Below are 16,593 nucleotides of genomic sequence, written 5' to 3'. Positions count from 1 at the left end.
GTATATCAACTACTATAGGAGGAGAATACAAATAGCTACGGCTATGTTCATTAAGCCATTCCTCCTTAATCTCAGCACATTACCGAACGTCGAATTAATTTGGTCAATAGGCGATTTCTCTTTTGATATTTTCTCCTCATAAGGGGGGAGGGAGAGAAATTCTAAAGTAATATTTCAAAATCTATTATTAAAGTTTCTCCGTTCATAAGAATTACACATTCTATGTAGCCCATGAATATTATCACTTGACGAGGTTACTCTTTCTCGGTTAGGGCAAGACAATCAATAGAGTCCCAATACTAAAGCCAACTGTTCGCCAATGATAGTAGATTCAAATTTAACGTTTTCTATAGACTTCACATTATTCATCTCTTCAAAGTCGTACGTATATCTTTTATAAGGATGCCCTTGCTCCCACGCAAACCAAGTGTCGTATATTCTCTTGGACTTCGTGGGCGCAACTAGTGAAGTGCGGATAAGTAGAGTTTCAATAATTTACAAACACTTATATATTGCTTTCCCCCGAGCTCGACCAACACCTCTAAGCGCGACCCTTCCGTGCTTCAGCAGCACCCTCCTTGTCATAAGCCTGGACTTCGATCTCGATGTGCATCGTATCCATACCGAGCTGCTTGACGCCGATTTCCGTCCACACCGGCTGATGGTTCGGCATCCAGCGCTTGAAGTTCTCGACGATACGGTCGTGTGTGGCCTTAATATCCGTGCTGTATGTAACCACACGATATACCTGAGACCAGCCCTTACCTCCGGCATGCTTCAACGTGTAGTCGACGTTGTCGAAAGCTTGATCTACTTCTTCTAGGGTATCTTGCTTGAGCGAAATGCTGGTACGATCCCAGCCACCTATTGAATCATGAGTTAGATTTCGAAAATATCTATGAGGAACGTCAAGGTAGGATTAAGATGAATGTTCTATTTACCCTGACCAGAGATAAATATGCTGTTTCCTACACGGATGGCCTGGCTGTAATGCATCGTCTCACGAGCCCATTCGCCAGCTCCGGGATACGCATATGATGGTAGACCAGACATTGCGATAGAGAAATATTGGTAAATGATACTTTGATAATTAGACTAGTAATTGCTAGAGAGTGATGTGTGCCTGAGGTGATTTGGCAAGTCTGAACTATGTAGAAAATCCAACCTTGCATCTTTCCATTTATATATTTCTCCAGTATCCTAGGTCAGATGATTAGCACTATTTGCCTTACATACTATTTATGAATAACGAACTAGACATCCGAGTGCGCCCCTATTTCGCACATAAGCTCATACACTTACTTATATGGACTGTAGAAATTCGAAATAAAATGAGAAAAATACCCCTTCACATCTCACGAAATCCCTTTTAACATGACAACCTATTGCATTAATCATTTGTTTGCTTTACTGTTTTATTAGACAGCTATACAGTGATTAATTGAAGTAAACATAAATATCTATGAAACATAACCCTAATGAGCGTATGGAGACCTTTGCCAGTTGATTATTGATTGTTCCTCCGAATGGCACCTAGACAAGCCAATATCCCCGTTGTTGGGAGTGTAGCTCAAGTGGTAGAGTGAGTCACCAAGGCTGCCAAGTTGGACCGGGAACAAGAAGAAATCCGATCTGATTAATCAATCAAATAAGTAAGATAGCCAAGACTAATATACATAGTAGTGGAGTGGAATTCAAAGGGAAGGGGAACTCTTATTGGAAGGATTGGTAAGACTCCGAACTCTGTGCATAAAAGCTCTATACAATTGTTCACCACATGATCCAGCTGTTATTATAATTGAAACTCTAACGTCATAGAATTGACATTTGTATTAGTTAGTTAGTTAAACAATTCGTACACTTAGATATTATCAACTCTATTCGGAATTTAGAAACTAACACACTAGCTAGAACAAAGTAGGAACAATTTTAATTATTGGGCAACGCAAATCGATAGTTAGATTGTATTAATCTCGGAGAATACTTATAGCATACTATAGTGTCGCTTGTTAATATTCTGCGCGTATCTGGGTATTTAGGAGCCTTTACTAAAAGTGGTATCGTGATCTTATTTCTATCTTGAGTCGTTCTATTCGTGGTGGCTCTGTGGAGACTACACATTGACTTCATATGAAGGAAGAGTAATATTCTTACCGTGATTAAGCGGTTTAAGTACCATATATAAAATACAAAACCCATATCAATATTTCACCTTCAAGATATATTTCATTTGCAGCGATAGTGAAGTATTGGATGTTGGAGTAGATACTATATCAACCTCTCGACGTTTGGAATCTGGTCAATTCACACCGGCCGTGGTCATAGCCCGTAATCGAGATCGGTCCCGGAGATGTACATCACAATCTAGTCGTCATTCATTGGTGGGTAACTGCCGACAAATCCACTCCTCTTCAAAAGCCCCGAAGCGTAGTGGCTTCAAGAAGAAGAGATACCGGCTTGTTTGCACCACTTCATAGCAAACACGACTACTCCAAACTTTTCGTCTATAAAGAGAGAGATCTCGAGTAAGACACAGGACTGAGATTAAGATATATTTAGTAAAATCGTTAGGTTTGCGTGGAATATGGCATTGGGAGTTGCGTGTTCGGCGTGATCCTTAGCTTAGAACGTGGCAAACCCGAGATCATTTACTCCAAACTAGACGACCCTAGCGGTTCTCAATCTACTGGACAGAGCTGAACTTGTCTCCAGTATTGAGGCTGGTGTATCCGTGTAAGCCGAAGCAAGCGGAGAACGCGGCATGATACGAATACAATTGGGTTATTCTTGGTTCTTAGTATCGTTCGAGTTTTCAAAGTGATGCTACATTGCAGTCGACATGGTTGATGCTTGGATGCTGTAGAGTTTATTAAGTTTTCTTAGACATGGAATGGTGGCCGAGGATATGAGTGGTTGAAAGAAGCCGTGTCTTACATAGGCGCCTGCTGTATCTGTATTGCTATCTGCATCAGGACGGGAAGTTGAAGGTCTGATAATGAATGTTTATTACATACATGTAGGTAGTAGTAGGTAGGTATGTATTGGGCAGGAACGCAAGTGGACCGTGCTTTAAAACTCGCCCGCTTGACCGGGGTGCAGGGGCCGGACATGCTTCTTAGGTGCTTCTTAGGTACTTCTCAGGTGCAGCTGTATCCCACTTTTTTCTCAACCCAACCCGCCAGCCCGCAAGATCTACCACCAGTTAGCGGCTGCCAGCTTTCTCACACCGCATTATCAACTATCTTGCAGTGACGCCTTAGATACAATCCATAAGTCCGAGAAGAATAAAACGCATTGGCAGCCCTGATTCTCATTGATCCTCTTAGGTTCCTCTTAGGTTCCTCTTCTCTACCTCCCCTCAACACCATCTTCCTTCACCCCGTCGGAGGCGTGGTGAAGGTTTTTGCGTGTATTGTGGTACCAAGTAGAGCGTTTCACGATACTTGGCACCAGCGGAGTCCCGTTCTTAAAAGCAGAAACTTTTCAAAGACCGGGGGGAAATAGTGCAAATCGGCATTACCCCCTGGGCTTTGGCTACGAGAGATCGTCATTCACTCCGGTGACGATTGACGATTGACGATTGACGAGGAAGAAAGAAAAAGCAAACTTGGACGTTGTCTTTATTAAAAGACTTCATCCATTTCAATTTTCTTACCTTCGCTTTTTTTTTTTTCGGTCTCTGGACGACTTTCTTCTTCCCTAAGTCCTTGGGAAATACTGCTGCCTTCTAAGGCACCAGGGTACTTAGAGGTTGTACATCGCCTAAAATCTCAGCTGGCCAATTGGTGGTGGAAGAAGATCAATACGTAAGCTACTAGCTCTGCCCCTTATTTGTTGATGCAGCCAGGACCGGCCGGGTGTATCTAATTTTAAAAATTACTTGTCCATTTCTAACTTTCAGCCTTTTTGACAGATCTTTCTTCCACCACGGCAATAACGACAATATCAATACCATTTGGAGCATCATTCGCATTTGTCTTGAGTCTAGACCGAAATACCTTAGCTCATCATCCCTCATCTGAATTGATTTCGGCGTCCCTTTCTAACACTCAATCGCCTTATCTGAAGCTGCTCTCTGTGTACCACTTTGTGTCCGACAAAGAATTTCGAAACATCGAATCCTATTACTTTTTCTACACGACACAATGGCTTCTCGTATCCAGATTCCTCTCGACGTCCTGACGTCGCGCCTGAATATTCAGGATCGCTTCGCCGGATTTCGTAACACCTCTCTCTCTAGTCGGTTCGCCAATATGCGTCCCGTCAGCGAGTTCCTCGACTTCAAGCGTTTGTCTAAACCGGAGAACTTCGGTGAGGTTCAGTCGCGTGTCAATTACAACTTAGGCACCTTCTCGAGCAATTACCTCCTGGTTATTATTCTCCTCAGCGTTTACGCCTTGATTACGAACCCCCTTCTGCTCTTCGACATTATACTTCTAGGTGGTGGACTGTGGCTCCTTGGCCGACTTAACGGACAGGACCTCACCATTGGTACCTTCCAAGCCACGTCCTCCCAGCTGTATACCGGATTGCTCGTCACCTGTGGTCTTCTATTTCTTATTGCGTCACCTTTCACCACTGTCCTATGGTTGATCGGTGCAAGTGGCGTGGTCATTTTTGGCCACGCTTCTTTCATGGACAAGCCTATCGATGAGGCTTTTTCCGGGGAGGCGGTCTAGGTGGTCGGCCGCGAGCTCCCAAATCTGCGCCCCAATGGGGAAGACCATCGAGGCGCCCGCGAAGAGGACGGGGAGAAGAGGAGGAAGACAACATATGGGGTACTGGGCGCCGCGTTGTGGAAGAGTTAGGTAGCGAGAACGATGTGGATACACAAGGTACTGATTTGGTAACGACTTCTGGTAATAGGCGATTTGCCAGTGATCCACTTCGGTTTACTGGAATAGATTTGAGCAGTGGTAGCCAGCCACGGAATGGTTATGCTTATCAGCATTCGGATGACGAAAACGACTCAACGGAAGACGACTCGGAGGTGGCATCTGAAGAGGAGGAAGATGAGGACGATGAGAACCAAGCGCTTAGGAGGGAGCTTGACGAGGCTCTAGTACAATCGGCCCTTTCAAGGATACGGAGAGCCCAAGCCAAGGGCAAGGCGGATGTTAAGCTGAACAAGGAGGAGCTTGCGGCTCTTGAACGAAGACGAAAACGTTTACAGGCTGAAGCAGAAGCAGCAAAACGACGCGGTGGAGGTGATCGGAAGCGCAAGGAAAAGGAGCAGCGATATGCTGTTCCCCTTTCACAATTCGATGATCCTCAATCGGGTTCAGAGCAAAACCAACTTGCCCCTCCCATGGGACGTTTCCCTCCACCTAACGCCTCACATTCACGTCCTCGTTCGGGCGTATCATCTACGTCCTCTACTCGTCGTCCCCAGTCTATAGTGCGAGACTCCCCTCCTTTCGACTATCAATACGTACATGCACCCCCTAATCAACGCCATGCCTCGGATCCCACAGCAAAGCCTTCGTCTTCACGCACATCCCTTACAGAAATCAGAGATCCCTTCCAATATCAAACTGCGGGTCCACGTGCGCTGTATGCTGATGGAGTTGCGGCCGCCAGACTTGACGCAGCGGGCAGGACTGCTCCTGCAGATAGGAGCAGTTCGAGGCACCCCAGAAGCAGGGAGGAGAGGAATAGGCACGAACAGGAGGATGAGACAACTAGTGACGATGGAGCGAACGATGCACGGCTTTCAAGAGAAAGGAGTCGAGACGAAATTGTGATGCAAACATCCCCTTCACCCGAACGTACCAAGAGTAAAAAGTCTTCGCCGCCCATTGCAGCTGCGAAACGGAAAGCGGTTGCCCCTAAAAAAAGGAAAGGGAAATAAATCAAGTAGTCGTCTAGTTATTCTAATAAGCAAAGCATAGCCGCGTAATAAAGTATTGATATGCCAGATGATTCATCAACTTGTCCGAAATTTCTTACAATATTGATCATAGTCTCACTTTCACTTATTATGAAGGCACATTCGGTAAACGACTTTCTAAATTACGACAAGTCTAACTAACACGAGGGTATCGTATCGATTCTTCGAACCGTTCTTTTTTTGGACATCAATCGTAACCCAAACTCTTGCTAGAATAAGGAATGCTATGAAGTGAAGAATCTCTCAAATCTCTTCCTAGAATCAGTCCTAAAACGCCATCCATAAATTCGTAGTAGGTAAGGGGCACCTGAACTTCGCCCCATACCTCATCATAAGCCATTATATACCGCCCAAAGCCAACCGCCTACCTAAGTCCCCCACTACCTACATGCTTCTTACGCTAAGAAAAGAAGTCTCGAATACTGCCGAAGAACCCGCGGCCGTGACTCTCGCTATGGTACTCTCGTCGCCGTTCCCATTGGTAGTCACCATCACGGACCCGGTGGACAGAGAGGCTCTCATTGTTGCCGAGACCGCCAGCCATGCGCACGGCCTCGCTCATGAGACCAACGCTGTCCCCCGAACCGGCGCGGGCCGCAACACCCAGCATACGCTCAATGGTCGGAGGCAGGCGGAGGCCGAAGCGGGCTAGGAGGGCGGTTAGAGCACCTCCGGTGATGAGAGGCATGATCACCAGCATGAACACCTTGATAGGGTGGCGCTTTGCATAGTATATTAGGTCGCGTAAAAGCCGGCGCAGCTTCTTTACTGTCCGTTGGATGAAGGACGAGCGCGGCTGACGTTTGTAGTACGAATTGGAACGGCCTGTTAGGAATGCCCGTTGTTAGTCGCTTATTTGGTAGGTGGCACGTATGACAATAGTATAGGTAGTTATACTACGTGGTCCAAAGAAAATTTCCGAAAATCCACCATTGTGCTTACGTGTCATTCGACAGGGGAATGGGCTTGTAGAGCAAAGGGACGCACGAAATAGAATATAGGAATGTGTGAAAGAAATGGGAGAAAAAACTCACCACCGAGGCTGAAGAAACTTCGGCTGCTGCCATTCCCGAGGTTGAAGAAGGAGGAGCTCCGCGAGCTGTTGTGCTTGTCTTGATGGCTGCTGTGATGGCTACTGCTGCCGCCGAAGATGGATCCCGCACCTGAGTGACGCTTGCTACGATGCGGACGGGACGAATGGACGGTGTGAGATTTTCGTGTCGAGGTCGAGACGACGGACTCGGCGTCCTCGTCCTCCCAGTCAAAGAAACCCATGGTAAAAATTTGACGTCTCGGGTATATAAATAATAATAATAAATAATATGCTAATATATAAATTGTATGTATATATATGAAGCTGTCTCACTCAAACTTGCGACATGCAGTTCTGCAGTTCGAGTATCACAGATCTAGCTGCCGATGCTTAATCGACGCGGCGGGGGGCAGGCGAAAAAGAGCCGTAAAAGCAAGCTAAGGGATATTTCTCACAGACAGCTGCCGGAGCGGATCTTTTATGAAGATCAAGATCGATTTTTATGATCTGACGATCTGCGTGGTTCGATAAGCTATAAAACGCACCGGCCAGCTTGTGAACAGATTCGAGGTGACTTACCCACTTCGGCGGGACGCGATGCTGGAGTAGAAAGGGATTTTTATTTTATTTTTACGGCTTGTAGAGGTCCAGAGGGAAGGTATCGTGAATTGGAACTGCGAATAAGAGAGAAGGGATCGACTTTCTCACCGACAATTCAAGGGGCTGGGCTGGCTGGGCAAACCCCCTGGACGATCTGCGCTGCCCTAAAACCGCCTAGAACTGATCCTGGGCTAGGGCTAATCTGGATCCGCTCTAGTGGTCTGGTTCCGAAGGTGAGCTTGCGGGTCGGTGGAGAACTCACCATGTGGAGAATTCAAGAGGAAATATCAAGCCACAATGCTACGGTGGCTAGAACTTTAGAACTTTTAATGATTGCCCGTTTCGGAAAGTCGCCTTTAGGAGGTAGGTTTGCAGCCACATCTATGACGTCCCTTATTGGATGCACTTGTTATCTTGAGACTTGAGTACCCAACACCGCCTAACAAGCCTGATTCAAGAGACCATGACCTGGCCTCTTAGCTTCGGAATATCTGTCATATCTGTCGAAGTTTACCTCTCTAACTAACTACCAAAATCAATACTTTTACTAACATTGACTTGAAATACTCAAAATGACTGACAGAGCGCCTCCTAACTACTGTACGTCACTAGCTACCTAATCTCCTCTCATCTCTTACGACGTCAACCCCACTTACAAAGGATAAACCACAGACAAGATCCTCGAGATCTCCGAAAGTTCCACTACGCAGCAGATTCGCGATGCCTATAAGCGGTGAGTACGTACTATATGTAGTTTATCATTTTGCTAACAGAAGCTCCCCACGGCCAGAGCAGCCCTCAAAACCCACCCGGACAGAGTTCCCTCGAACTCGCCTGAACGCCCGGTCCGAACACGCAAGTTTCAGCTCGTAAATGACGCCTACTACACGCTCTCAGACACCACACGGCGACGTGAGTACGACGCCCAGCGCAGACGGTTCGGCGGTGGGCGCAGCACTTACACGTACGAGGAGGCAGACGACCCAGAGGAATCAGTGCCGCCTGAGACTGGAGGAGGAGGGACAGGAGCAGCACAGAGCGCATACTCATGGGCGTGGAACTTCTTCACAGGCGGAAACACCAACTCGCAACCTCATGCTCGAGAGGCGCGGCAACAGACTGAAGACGCGCAGTTTGGAGCTGTGTTCGAGGAGATGCTGCGCGAGGAGGGGCTCGCGGACCAGGATACCAATAGGCCGACATCCAAGTTCTGGAGCATACTGGGCGCGGCCAGCGGTAGCGTGCTGGGCTTTATATTGGCGAATATGCCGGGGGCGGTTGCGGGCGCAGTGGCGGGGAATAGGTTGGGTGCCGTGAGGGATGCGAAGGGCAAGAGTGTTTATGCTGTTTTCCAGGAATTGCCGCAGGATGATCGGGCTAGAATGCTGGCTCAGCTTGCTACGAGGGTGTTTAGTCACGCCGTGGGGATTTGACGAGAGTAGATATATGACTTTGGCTTATGGTGCGTTGCGTTTCTGCTGCTTTCAAGGCGTGGGCATACGAGGACTACGTAGTTTGGTTTGACTGCATTCTTTTACTACCTAGGGATCATGCGTGGAGTTTGGGTGTGCTTGTTTTAAAGGCAGGCGGATAGAGGTCTAGTAATGAACTGTTATTCCTACTGGTATAAAGAAAGTATAGGTTATGATCTTATATGTTACAGACATGATGGAATTACCTCGTTCTATTTTATTAAAGAAATCATCAGATACCGTGTAATACAATTATGTTGAAACTACCTGAACTGCACGTCTTGTACATGCATGTATATTTATCTAGAGTGCATTATCGTGTCCTACACCTGATGTTTATCTTCTTATCGAAGCTATGCATTTAGTATCAAGGGTCTTAATAGGCAGTCGCGGGTGAGAAAGGTTACGCAAAAGTTAGATGACGCTATTCCATTTCTGGACGTTTCTCCCCCTCGTACCTGGCAGGGATTGTTGTTCCTCTCCCCCACTACCATCGCCCGTCTTGCCGTCCCAGCACCATCTTCAAACTTTGGGCCTTCTACCTATTTACTCTTTAACTGATAGGCTAAGAGGTACTTAATAACTCCTACATCATCTTCGCCTTACAGTCAAAATGGCCAAGCCCATAGAGATCACGTCGGTTGAGCAGTTCAACGGGCTCCTAAAGAGCTCGCGTATTGTGGTGGCAGACTGTAAGTTAGCTTCCCCCCAAGCCTTATTCACCACCACCACCAACTTGCCCCGCCGTCGCCATCATCGTTACGACGCGGAGCTGACAAATTATTTCGGCGCGCAGTCTACGCGAACTGGTGCGGGCCGTGTAAGCAAATTGCACCCTTCTACGACCAGTTATCGAAATCTCTTTCACGCCCAAAAGTTGCGACGTTCGTCAAGGTCAACACGGAAGCCGAGGGAGCCAAGGCAGTCGCAGCCGAATACCGCGTCACGCATCTGCCTACCTTTATAGTGTTCCGCGATGGTTCCGTTGCTGAGAGGGTTAAAGGCGCCAATCCGAAGGAGCTCCAGACCATCGTTGAGAATTTAAGTCACAACATCGAGCATGCTACCCAGGGTGAGGGTAGTGGTAGTGGTAGTGGTAGTGGTGGCTCGGGAGGTATCGCTTGGAGGGGAGCTGATCTACCCCGAGGTTACACGGACATCTCAGACGCCATCGACGTACGAGGACTAGAACTGCTAAACGCCGATGAAAGCCACTTCTCTGTTCGAACTCTCTTCAATAAAAACAAACCTTCGGCGTTATCCAAGGACAAGGTCGCGGACAGTGAAAAGGACTGGGTAGAAAGCGACACGGATGAGCAGCTGCTTCTCTACACGCCATTCAACTCTGCTGTCAAGCTCCACACGATACAGGTACATAAGCCTGTTCCACTACATATAGCTTAAGTATCAAGCTAACATACCTCTCTAGATCACTTCTCTACCGCCCACCGATGATGAGGATGACGACGACGTACCGATGAGGCCCAAGACTCTTAAGCTCTTCACGAATCGACCACACAATCTGGGGTTTGACGAAGCTGATGATATCGACCCGACTCAGACCATCGAGATTAGCGAGAGCGACTGGAACTCTAACGGTACCGCGAGTTTGGGACTACGATTTGTCCGGTTTCAAAACATTACTAGCCTCGTTATCTTTGTTGTGGACGGCAATGGTGATAGCGAAAAGGTCCGATTGGACCGAATAAGATTTATTGGCGAGTCTGGCGAGAAAAGGGAAATGGGGAAACTCGAGAAGATCGGCGACGAGCAAGGTGAATAGAGTGCGAAAGAAAGAAAAAAAAAGAATGGGTGGGTAGGCGAGCACCAATCGCGGTCACGATTACTTATGGCGAATGTGGGCAGCGAATGGAAGGCGATGAATAGAGTCGGAATGCTTTTGAGACCGCATCTATATAGATAGATGGTATCAATCAATCAATAACCGGAATGCTCATTATGACTTTCCATTCTCGTCTACAGCCACAGAAAACGCTAACAAGGTCCATGATTGGCATACGTGTCTGTCCATCTATTTGGTGTCACCACTGAACCATGGCGGGAACCAACCAGTCTGTCTACTCCTTGCATTGGCCTTGATTGGATTCCATTGATCTGCAAATCTAGTTGGTTGTCAAGTTTAGTTCTGACCTCATCACCACCTTCACGGATTCGCATATTCTTCCTCATTACAATTATCAGTGATAAATTTTACACGTTAAAATGATACTTAAGAACCACGCCACAGCGTCGGGTACTGCCTTGAGTAAGCAAAGTGAAGGGTTAAATCCTCCGGGAAGAAAAGTATTCCCTCAAGATTGCAACAATGTCTATCAAGACATCATCCTCATCTAATGGCAGAAAATTTTACCAACTAGCCTCTCTCGTAAGCTGAGTTAGGTAGGCTAAAAGTCTTGTTTTTTTATTTTTATAATGTCCAGCATCTTCACTGCGGTTCGAAGAAGCGACCAAAGGCTTCAGGTTCGAACCGACTTCAGAAGTGAAGTCGCCGGCTTGCAATTTTAATTTCTCTGTGGCATGACTGACGCTATATATCCATGGGGGTATATTCCACTGAAGGAAGAAGGGATTCGAGCAACACGGGGAGTGTTGTGTCATGCCAGCCGCACGAAGAAGAAAAAAAGAAGAAAAGGAAATAAAATTTTGTCGCATCGCGCTCGAGTTTTGATTTGCTCTGCTAGCGTCGTCACCAGCTGCGAGCTTGAGCTGCAGGTGTCAGCTGGCTGTCGGTTCTCGCGCTAGAGCGACAACCGAGGCGGTAGATATTCGGATATACATACAACTAGCACTTTTACAATATCTTATTATTAAATTCATCCGATAAATCCGATAAATGTTGTTCAAGGGAACTTTATTAATTATTCCGAGGTTTCATTACTTCCACCAGCTTTTAACCTAGAGATTTGCTCCACCTCCCGTCGCATTGCGCATCAAATTGAAAGCGGGTTCAATTCAATGTTCTTGAGACTTGAGACTTTAAAAACGAACAGAAGGATCAAGTTAATCCACCTTTCTCCAACGAATTACTACAATACAAATGTTAGTCGTTTTCCCCGTCTCAGGAATCTAGACGCTCTTCAGTCTTGTCTATCTAAAGGACCCAAGGACCCTTGGAACAGCTAGCCCCGGAACGATCATGCTGTTTAATATACCCGTCCACTTGGATCCCTTCCATAGGTACCTACTTAACATCCCAGGTCGTTTTTTACTATCGCTCATCCCGTCTAACGGCGTATCCCCCGCAGCCCCCGTCAAGTAGGTAGGAAACTTGGAAGTGGGAGGGGCATACGTGTGCATGTTCATCCTGTTCGTCCTGTTCGTCCTGGGAGTAAATTACGGATACCTGTAGGCTATCTACCTGTATCGAGACAAATACAGAGGTACTCTCTATGTGCTGTGTACTCTTTCACCGGGAAAGGGTTTCAGGCTTTGGGGGCTGCTAGCTAATAGCTGTAGCTAATGGCATTTCGACCCATTGGCAAGCCTCGTCTACAGCCCTGATTCTACCTATCTGGCGCATCTTTGTCATATATTCTCGTCGTTGAACCCCCAATTCCCCCCCCCTCCTCCTCCTCCTCATGCAACGTCACGCAGCAGACTATATCCCACCAGCACGGGGCTTTATTAAGTCGTCAGAAGCCGCACACACAGTAGCAGCGCTAACAAACCCCCCTTATGTTCCCCCTAGGCCGACGTCAGCTGCTCTAGCCTCCGTCTTGGATATGATAGTCTGCTGCGTGATATCTGCACGTGTGCCACAGCGGCAGGGTTCCAGTGTAGCACGAAGAATGGCGAACCAGCGTTGGGATAACTGTCTAACGTGGTATACAGCATTAATATACAACTTAATTGTTCCATTTATAGACCAGTTCCGACCGTCGCATGTCTCGACTCCCTATTCGTCTACCGGCCAACGCATGTAAGCTTCTGCTCTCTATCTATCGTCTCAAAACTCGTGGCTATCGTAGTAGTCTTATTAACCCGGCCCATTTCATAGGATTCTCCAGCACGCTTCAGCTTCCCTTTTCAGGACCTGCCTCGCTACGTTGGTTGTACGTCAGCGCCCCCCCGACTCGTAGCTGATTTGTATGTAGGTATTGTCCGTATTGTGCCATCACCCCCATGTCTCTTTCTGGAAGGTTTCCGCCGCTCGAGCGTCCTCTTAGACGAGTGTTAGCTCATCGCCCTTGGTCTTTGCTCACAAGTCCGTCCCATACCCGCATGACTGGCTTTTAAACTATTTGCTCTGCCCCCAACCTTTTTCCATCTGAGTAAAGAAGCAAAAAGCTTTGCAAGCCACCCCTTTCCCTTAGCGGCTCCCGCTGTCTCTAATATTCTGGAGACGCCGACCCATGTGATCAAGCATCCTACGCATTTCTAGGTACATATTCCGCCAGTGACCTTAGTTGACTCTTAAAATCTCATAAACATCTTACATCATATGTTGGTTCGGCTCCTTCTTGGTTAACCCTGTGAATAAATCTGTTCCTTTTTCTTCCTCTTGGATCTTTCCGCTTTACTCCTCTCTCTCTCTCTCTCACATCGGCGTCAGAAAACGTCATTGGGTTTTTACATTGGATTCGGTGGCAGAGTTAAAGAGAAGCGCGGCGTAGTAATTAAAGTCGTGGCTTATTACTTGAGGCCTCCCCACATCGGTTTTGACAATCTATCTGTGGCCAACTTACACGGCGACGTGGATCGTCCATCACTCCTCGTAAAGGCTTACGAAACCCGATATAGGGTACCCGGCGAGGTATTTAATTTGGTCAAAGGATCTTGGGGCTGAAGAGGAAGCCTCGGGAATCGCTGCTGATAGATCAAACAGCTGAGAGCGCTTCGAGGCTGTGGCTGGCAGAAGTTTGCATTGGCTTCTGCCAGTTAGCCACCTTCGTATCGACTTCTACATACATTTCTACGGCATCGGACCGACTCAAGAGTAAGCGGTAGGACTTGTTATTTAGAAGTTTGGCGCGGAAAATCCCAAATTTTAGAACTTGGACATTCTATGCAGCCCGGCCGTTAGTAAAACAAACACCAGCGCGACGACTCACGATGGCTTCCGAACTCAGCTTCCCGCAATTCGGAAAATTGCCGTTGGAATTACGGGATATGATATGGGGGTATGCTCTCCCCGAGCCGAGAGTCTTCGAGGTCCTCGATTCTCCGTCATCAGCGCAATCTCAAACCACGCCTTCGGGCCGTTTGATGTTTGCTGACGTCCGTAACGAGCCGCCGCCCTCTATAGCACGAGTCTGCCGCGATGCCCGGCAAGCGGTTTTGCGTCGCTACAAGCCCATCGCATTTTCCGGAACAGTCAAGCACCTAGATCTCTGTCGAGACATCATCCTACTTGACTCTTACTTACAGGTGAAGAGACTGCTAAAGGTGATTCGCCTCCTAAGCCAGATTGAGCCTATTCGTCGAAGCGCTACCAGGTTGGCTCTCGGTACATCATGGGGCTTACACACCGGGTTGCACCTACGAATGTTTCATCGCAGCGTCCAAACGAAGCGAAACATGGCCCGGTTTCTCGAGTACGTATCCAAGTTTCGCCAGCTTGAGACTATCATCCTTGTCGTTTACCAGCGTTCGGCGTTTGGGCTCCGGCTCAAGTGCTGCGGCCCCGATCGCCCGCGCAGCCTACCCTGGCGCCATTACGATTTGTACGAATCGTACCATTTCAACTTTAACGTTAACTTCAACCTCGACAACTACTGGCTGCGCCGGCCGTACCAGAGTAGGCTCGTCAGGTACGACCCGGAGGACGACAGAACTGAGGCAGAAAAGGTGCAACAGTCTCCCTTACCGAGGCATTCGAAGCAGTGCGTCCACGATCCGCAGCCGCGCGGATACCAGGTACACGACTTGAAGGGCACGTTCGAGAGCTGGCTGAAGAAATTTGCGGAGGACGAGACCCTGGGGCCATCGCTAAAGGTGCCGGGCTTGGAGACGGCCACTTTAACTTGGATTTACACCGGAGTTCGCAACGAGGGTTTTTATTGAAAGGATTACAATGGGAGCATACGGAGCGCGGCGCTTTTAGGTTGGCTACCTACCTTGTATATGTGTATAGACTACATCGTTGTCTTTTGGAGACTTGCCAATACGGGCATGGCATCATGCATTGTTCGAATTAGACAGGATTATACATTTTCTGCAATACGATGCTGCTGCTTTTACATTTCAGAGTAACGAAGCAGATAGCAAATGTAGCATAGACACCAAAATCTAGATGCATTCACCCTTTTTTTATCACCCGGCAGGAAAGAGTAGATAGAACTTGGGCCCGCATATGCATAATGGTAATTGAGGAAATGCATTACAATTATTTTAAAGGCCCCGCCGATCCACCAAGACAAGATCCCCGTTTTCAAACAGTAGTGGTAGATACATAGATTTATCCTAGAGAAGAACGGATCCTGCAAGCCACTTACTCCTAATCACAGACAAATAAGCGAGGTAAAGCAAGGCAAATCATAAAAGACCCAGCATGATGATTATGGTCGACGCAGTACGCAGTACGCAGTGCTCGACATGGCTTTTAATAAGTCGGTCAGGCTACACAAAGTCAAGTCAAGTCCACTCTACCTAGGTAGGTAGGTAGGTACCTAGGTAGGTAGGTATGTGCTCCGCTCCCGAGCACACGAGTACCTAAGGCAGGCAAAGCCCGCTGTTCTGCTGCGCCCGTGATACGGCTCCGTGGCCGACCCGGGTTCGATACCGGCGCGGCTGCGGTAGAGGGTTTTATCCACTGGCTTGCATGCTGCGTATATACTAATATAGTGCAATATAGGTAAGCAACCAGCTAGCTGGCCAAAACTGCGTAGGGTGCGGTTTGGGTGGACTATGCACGCACGTAGGCATGTAGGCATGTAGGCATGTATGCACTGCGTGCTCCCGTGGAAACGGGGGGCGTCGAGTGGGTTGGGCTGGGCTGCGTTGAGCCCCTCCTTTTTGTGTATGTATGTATGTATGTATGTATGTATGTATGTATGTATGTATGTATGTATGTAGGTGCGTTGGGGTTGGGAGTGAGGAGTGAGGAGTGAGGAGTGGTGTGAGGTAAGGTGTGGTGTTGCGTGGTGTGCCTATGGATATACTTATAATATGATCTTGGGTTTCCTGACTTTGCGTTTCGTGTAATATATATATTGGTGACTTGGGCGCGGCTGCTGCATTGATCTGTATAGTACCTAGGTATGTATGTGTGAGTGTGGGATGTTTTGAATTATCTACTAGGGGGGTCTGTGTGTTGTTCGGTGGGGCGAGGGAGTGCGTCTACTTTATGTGATATAAACAGGTTCGTCTGATGATATGATATGTCGTGTTAAGACGGATCAGTCAGGGTTAGTTAGAAGGCTAAAGACAGGTACCTAACGTAGAGAGGAGCTTGATATTACCTTACATGAACATATACCCCATATAAAGACAATAACTATTGGAAATGGGTTTGTTAAGTTCTTATAAGCTACCTAGGTTGAGAGGTATGTTATGTGAAATTTACATAATGGGAATGCGAGTTAACACATAGAAGTTATCTACTATGAGAGAAAGGTCAAATTTAGTATAGCGTTCGC

The 16,593-nt window shown here is 47.4% G+C and overlaps 7 protein-coding genes across 7 annotated transcripts; 4 read left to right on the top strand and 3 right to left on the bottom strand.

The window, feature by feature from the left end:
• Window positions 1–342: 342 nt before the first annotated feature.
• F4817DRAFT_343468 (YjgF-like protein) lies at window positions 343–1,135 on the bottom strand. The gene is made up of 2 exons (XM_049304032.1): window positions 942–1,135; window positions 343–864 (listed from the first exon to the last, which is right to left on the bottom strand). Exons 1-2 carry the CDS (start codon window positions 1,051–1,053, stop codon window positions 542–544), a joined length of 435 nt encoding a protein of 144 aa, XP_049157214.1. The 5' UTR covers window positions 1,054–1,135; the 3' UTR covers window positions 343–541.
• Window positions 1,136–4,145: 3,010 nt separating this feature from the next.
• Window positions 4,146–5,851, top strand: F4817DRAFT_317756 (PRA1 family protein-domain-containing protein; the record flags this gene model as incomplete). The annotated part of the gene is made up of 2 exons (XM_049300842.1): window positions 4,146–4,602; window positions 4,671–5,851. 2 exons carry the CDS (start codon window positions 4,146–4,148, stop codon window positions 5,849–5,851), a joined length of 1,638 nt encoding a protein of 545 aa, XP_049157213.1.
• A 140-nt stretch (window positions 5,852–5,991) lies between these two features.
• F4817DRAFT_343452 (uncharacterized protein) lies at window positions 5,992–7,763 on the bottom strand. Its single transcript, XM_049304031.1, has 3 exons — window positions 7,503–7,763; window positions 6,925–7,438; window positions 5,992–6,715 (listed from the first exon to the last, which is right to left on the bottom strand). Exons 2-3 carry the CDS (start codon window positions 7,163–7,165, stop codon window positions 6,291–6,293), a joined length of 666 nt encoding a protein of 221 aa, XP_049157212.1. The 5' UTR covers window positions 7,166–7,438; window positions 7,503–7,763; the 3' UTR covers window positions 5,992–6,290.
• A 103-nt stretch (window positions 7,764–7,866) lies between these two features.
• Window positions 7,867–9,261, top strand: F4817DRAFT_343448 (DnaJ-domain-containing protein). The gene is made up of 3 exons (XM_049304030.1): window positions 7,867–8,123; window positions 8,196–8,256; window positions 8,314–9,261. The coding sequence occupies exons 1-3, from the start codon at window positions 8,096–8,098 to the stop codon at window positions 8,954–8,956; spliced, it is 732 nt and encodes a 243-aa protein (XP_049157211.1). The 5' UTR covers window positions 7,867–8,095; the 3' UTR covers window positions 8,957–9,261.
• A 56-nt stretch (window positions 9,262–9,317) lies between these two features.
• Window positions 9,318–10,884, top strand: F4817DRAFT_174189 (DUF1000-domain-containing protein). The gene is made up of 3 exons (XM_049298248.1): window positions 9,318–9,687; window positions 9,792–10,366; window positions 10,425–10,884. Exons 1-3 carry the CDS (start codon window positions 9,609–9,611, stop codon window positions 10,776–10,778), a joined length of 1,008 nt encoding a protein of 335 aa, XP_049157210.1. The 5' UTR covers window positions 9,318–9,608; the 3' UTR covers window positions 10,779–10,884.
• Window positions 10,885–11,273: 389 nt separating this feature from the next.
• On the bottom strand, window positions 11,274–11,772 carry F4817DRAFT_174175 (uncharacterized protein). The gene has a single exon (XM_049298247.1). It carries the CDS (start codon window positions 11,666–11,668, stop codon window positions 11,363–11,365), a length of 306 nt encoding a protein of 101 aa, XP_049157209.1. The 5' UTR covers window positions 11,669–11,772; the 3' UTR covers window positions 11,274–11,362.
• A 1,731-nt stretch (window positions 11,773–13,503) lies between these two features.
• F4817DRAFT_174140 (uncharacterized protein) lies at window positions 13,504–15,321 on the top strand. Its single transcript, XM_049298246.1, has one exon. The coding sequence runs from the start codon at window positions 14,069–14,071 to the stop codon at window positions 15,017–15,019; it is 951 nt and encodes a 316-aa protein (XP_049157208.1). The 5' UTR covers window positions 13,504–14,068; the 3' UTR covers window positions 15,020–15,321.
• Window positions 15,322–16,593: the final 1,272 nt, after the last annotated feature.

The sequence above is a fragment of the Daldinia loculata genome (genome assembly GCF_022478755.1).
Source record: "Daldinia loculata strain CBS 113971 unplaced genomic scaffold F4817scaffold_39, whole genome shotgun sequence".
In the NCBI taxonomy this organism is placed as follows: Eukaryota; Fungi; Ascomycota; class Sordariomycetes; order Xylariales; family Hypoxylaceae; genus Daldinia; species Daldinia loculata.
This window is presented reverse-complemented; position numbering and strand designations above follow the sequence as displayed.

Bases quoted from the DNA above. Each gene is read 5' to 3' on its own strand.
- F4817DRAFT_174140 (XM_049298246.1), top strand. From the start codon at position 14,069: ATGGCTTCCGAACTCAGCTTCCCGCAATTCGGAAAATTGCCGTTGGAA.
- F4817DRAFT_174175 (XM_049298247.1), bottom strand. From the start codon at position 11,668: ATGCGACAAAATTTTATTTCCTTTTCTTCTTTTTTTCTTCTTCGTGCG.
- F4817DRAFT_343452 (XM_049304031.1), bottom strand. From the start codon at position 7,165: ATGGGTTTCTTTGACTGGGAGGACGAGGACGCCGAGTCCGTCGTCTCG. The intron at 6,716-6,924 runs GTGAGTTTTTTC...CATTCCTAACAG, and splicing joins AAGTTTCTTCAGCCTCGGTG to GCCGTTCCAATTCGTACTAC.
- F4817DRAFT_343448 (XM_049304030.1), top strand. From the start codon at position 8,096: ATGACTGACAGAGCGCCTCCTAACTACT. The intron at 8,124-8,195 runs GTACGTCACTAG...GATAAACCACAG, and splicing joins CAGAGCGCCTCCTAACTACT to ACAAGATCCTCGAGATCTCC. The intron at 8,257-8,313 runs GTGAGTACGTAC...CCCCACGGCCAG, and splicing joins ATTCGCGATGCCTATAAGCG to AGCAGCCCTCAAAACCCACC.
- F4817DRAFT_174189 (XM_049298248.1), top strand. From the start codon at position 9,609: ATGGCCAAGCCCATAGAGATCACGTCGGTTGAGCAGTTCAACGGGCTC. The intron at 9,688-9,791 runs GTAAGTTAGCTT...TTCGGCGCGCAG, and splicing joins GCGTATTGTGGTGGCAGACT to TCTACGCGAACTGGTGCGGG. The intron at 10,367-10,424 runs GTACATAAGCCT...ATACCTCTCTAG, and splicing joins TCAAGCTCCACACGATACAG to ATCACTTCTCTACCGCCCAC.
- F4817DRAFT_343468 (XM_049304032.1), bottom strand. From the start codon at position 1,053: ATGTCTGGTCTACCATCATATGCGTATCCCGGAGCTGGCGAATGGGCT. The intron at 865-941 runs GTAAATAGAACA...ATGATTCAATAG, and splicing joins CATATTTATCTCTGGTCAGG to GTGGCTGGGATCGTACCAGC.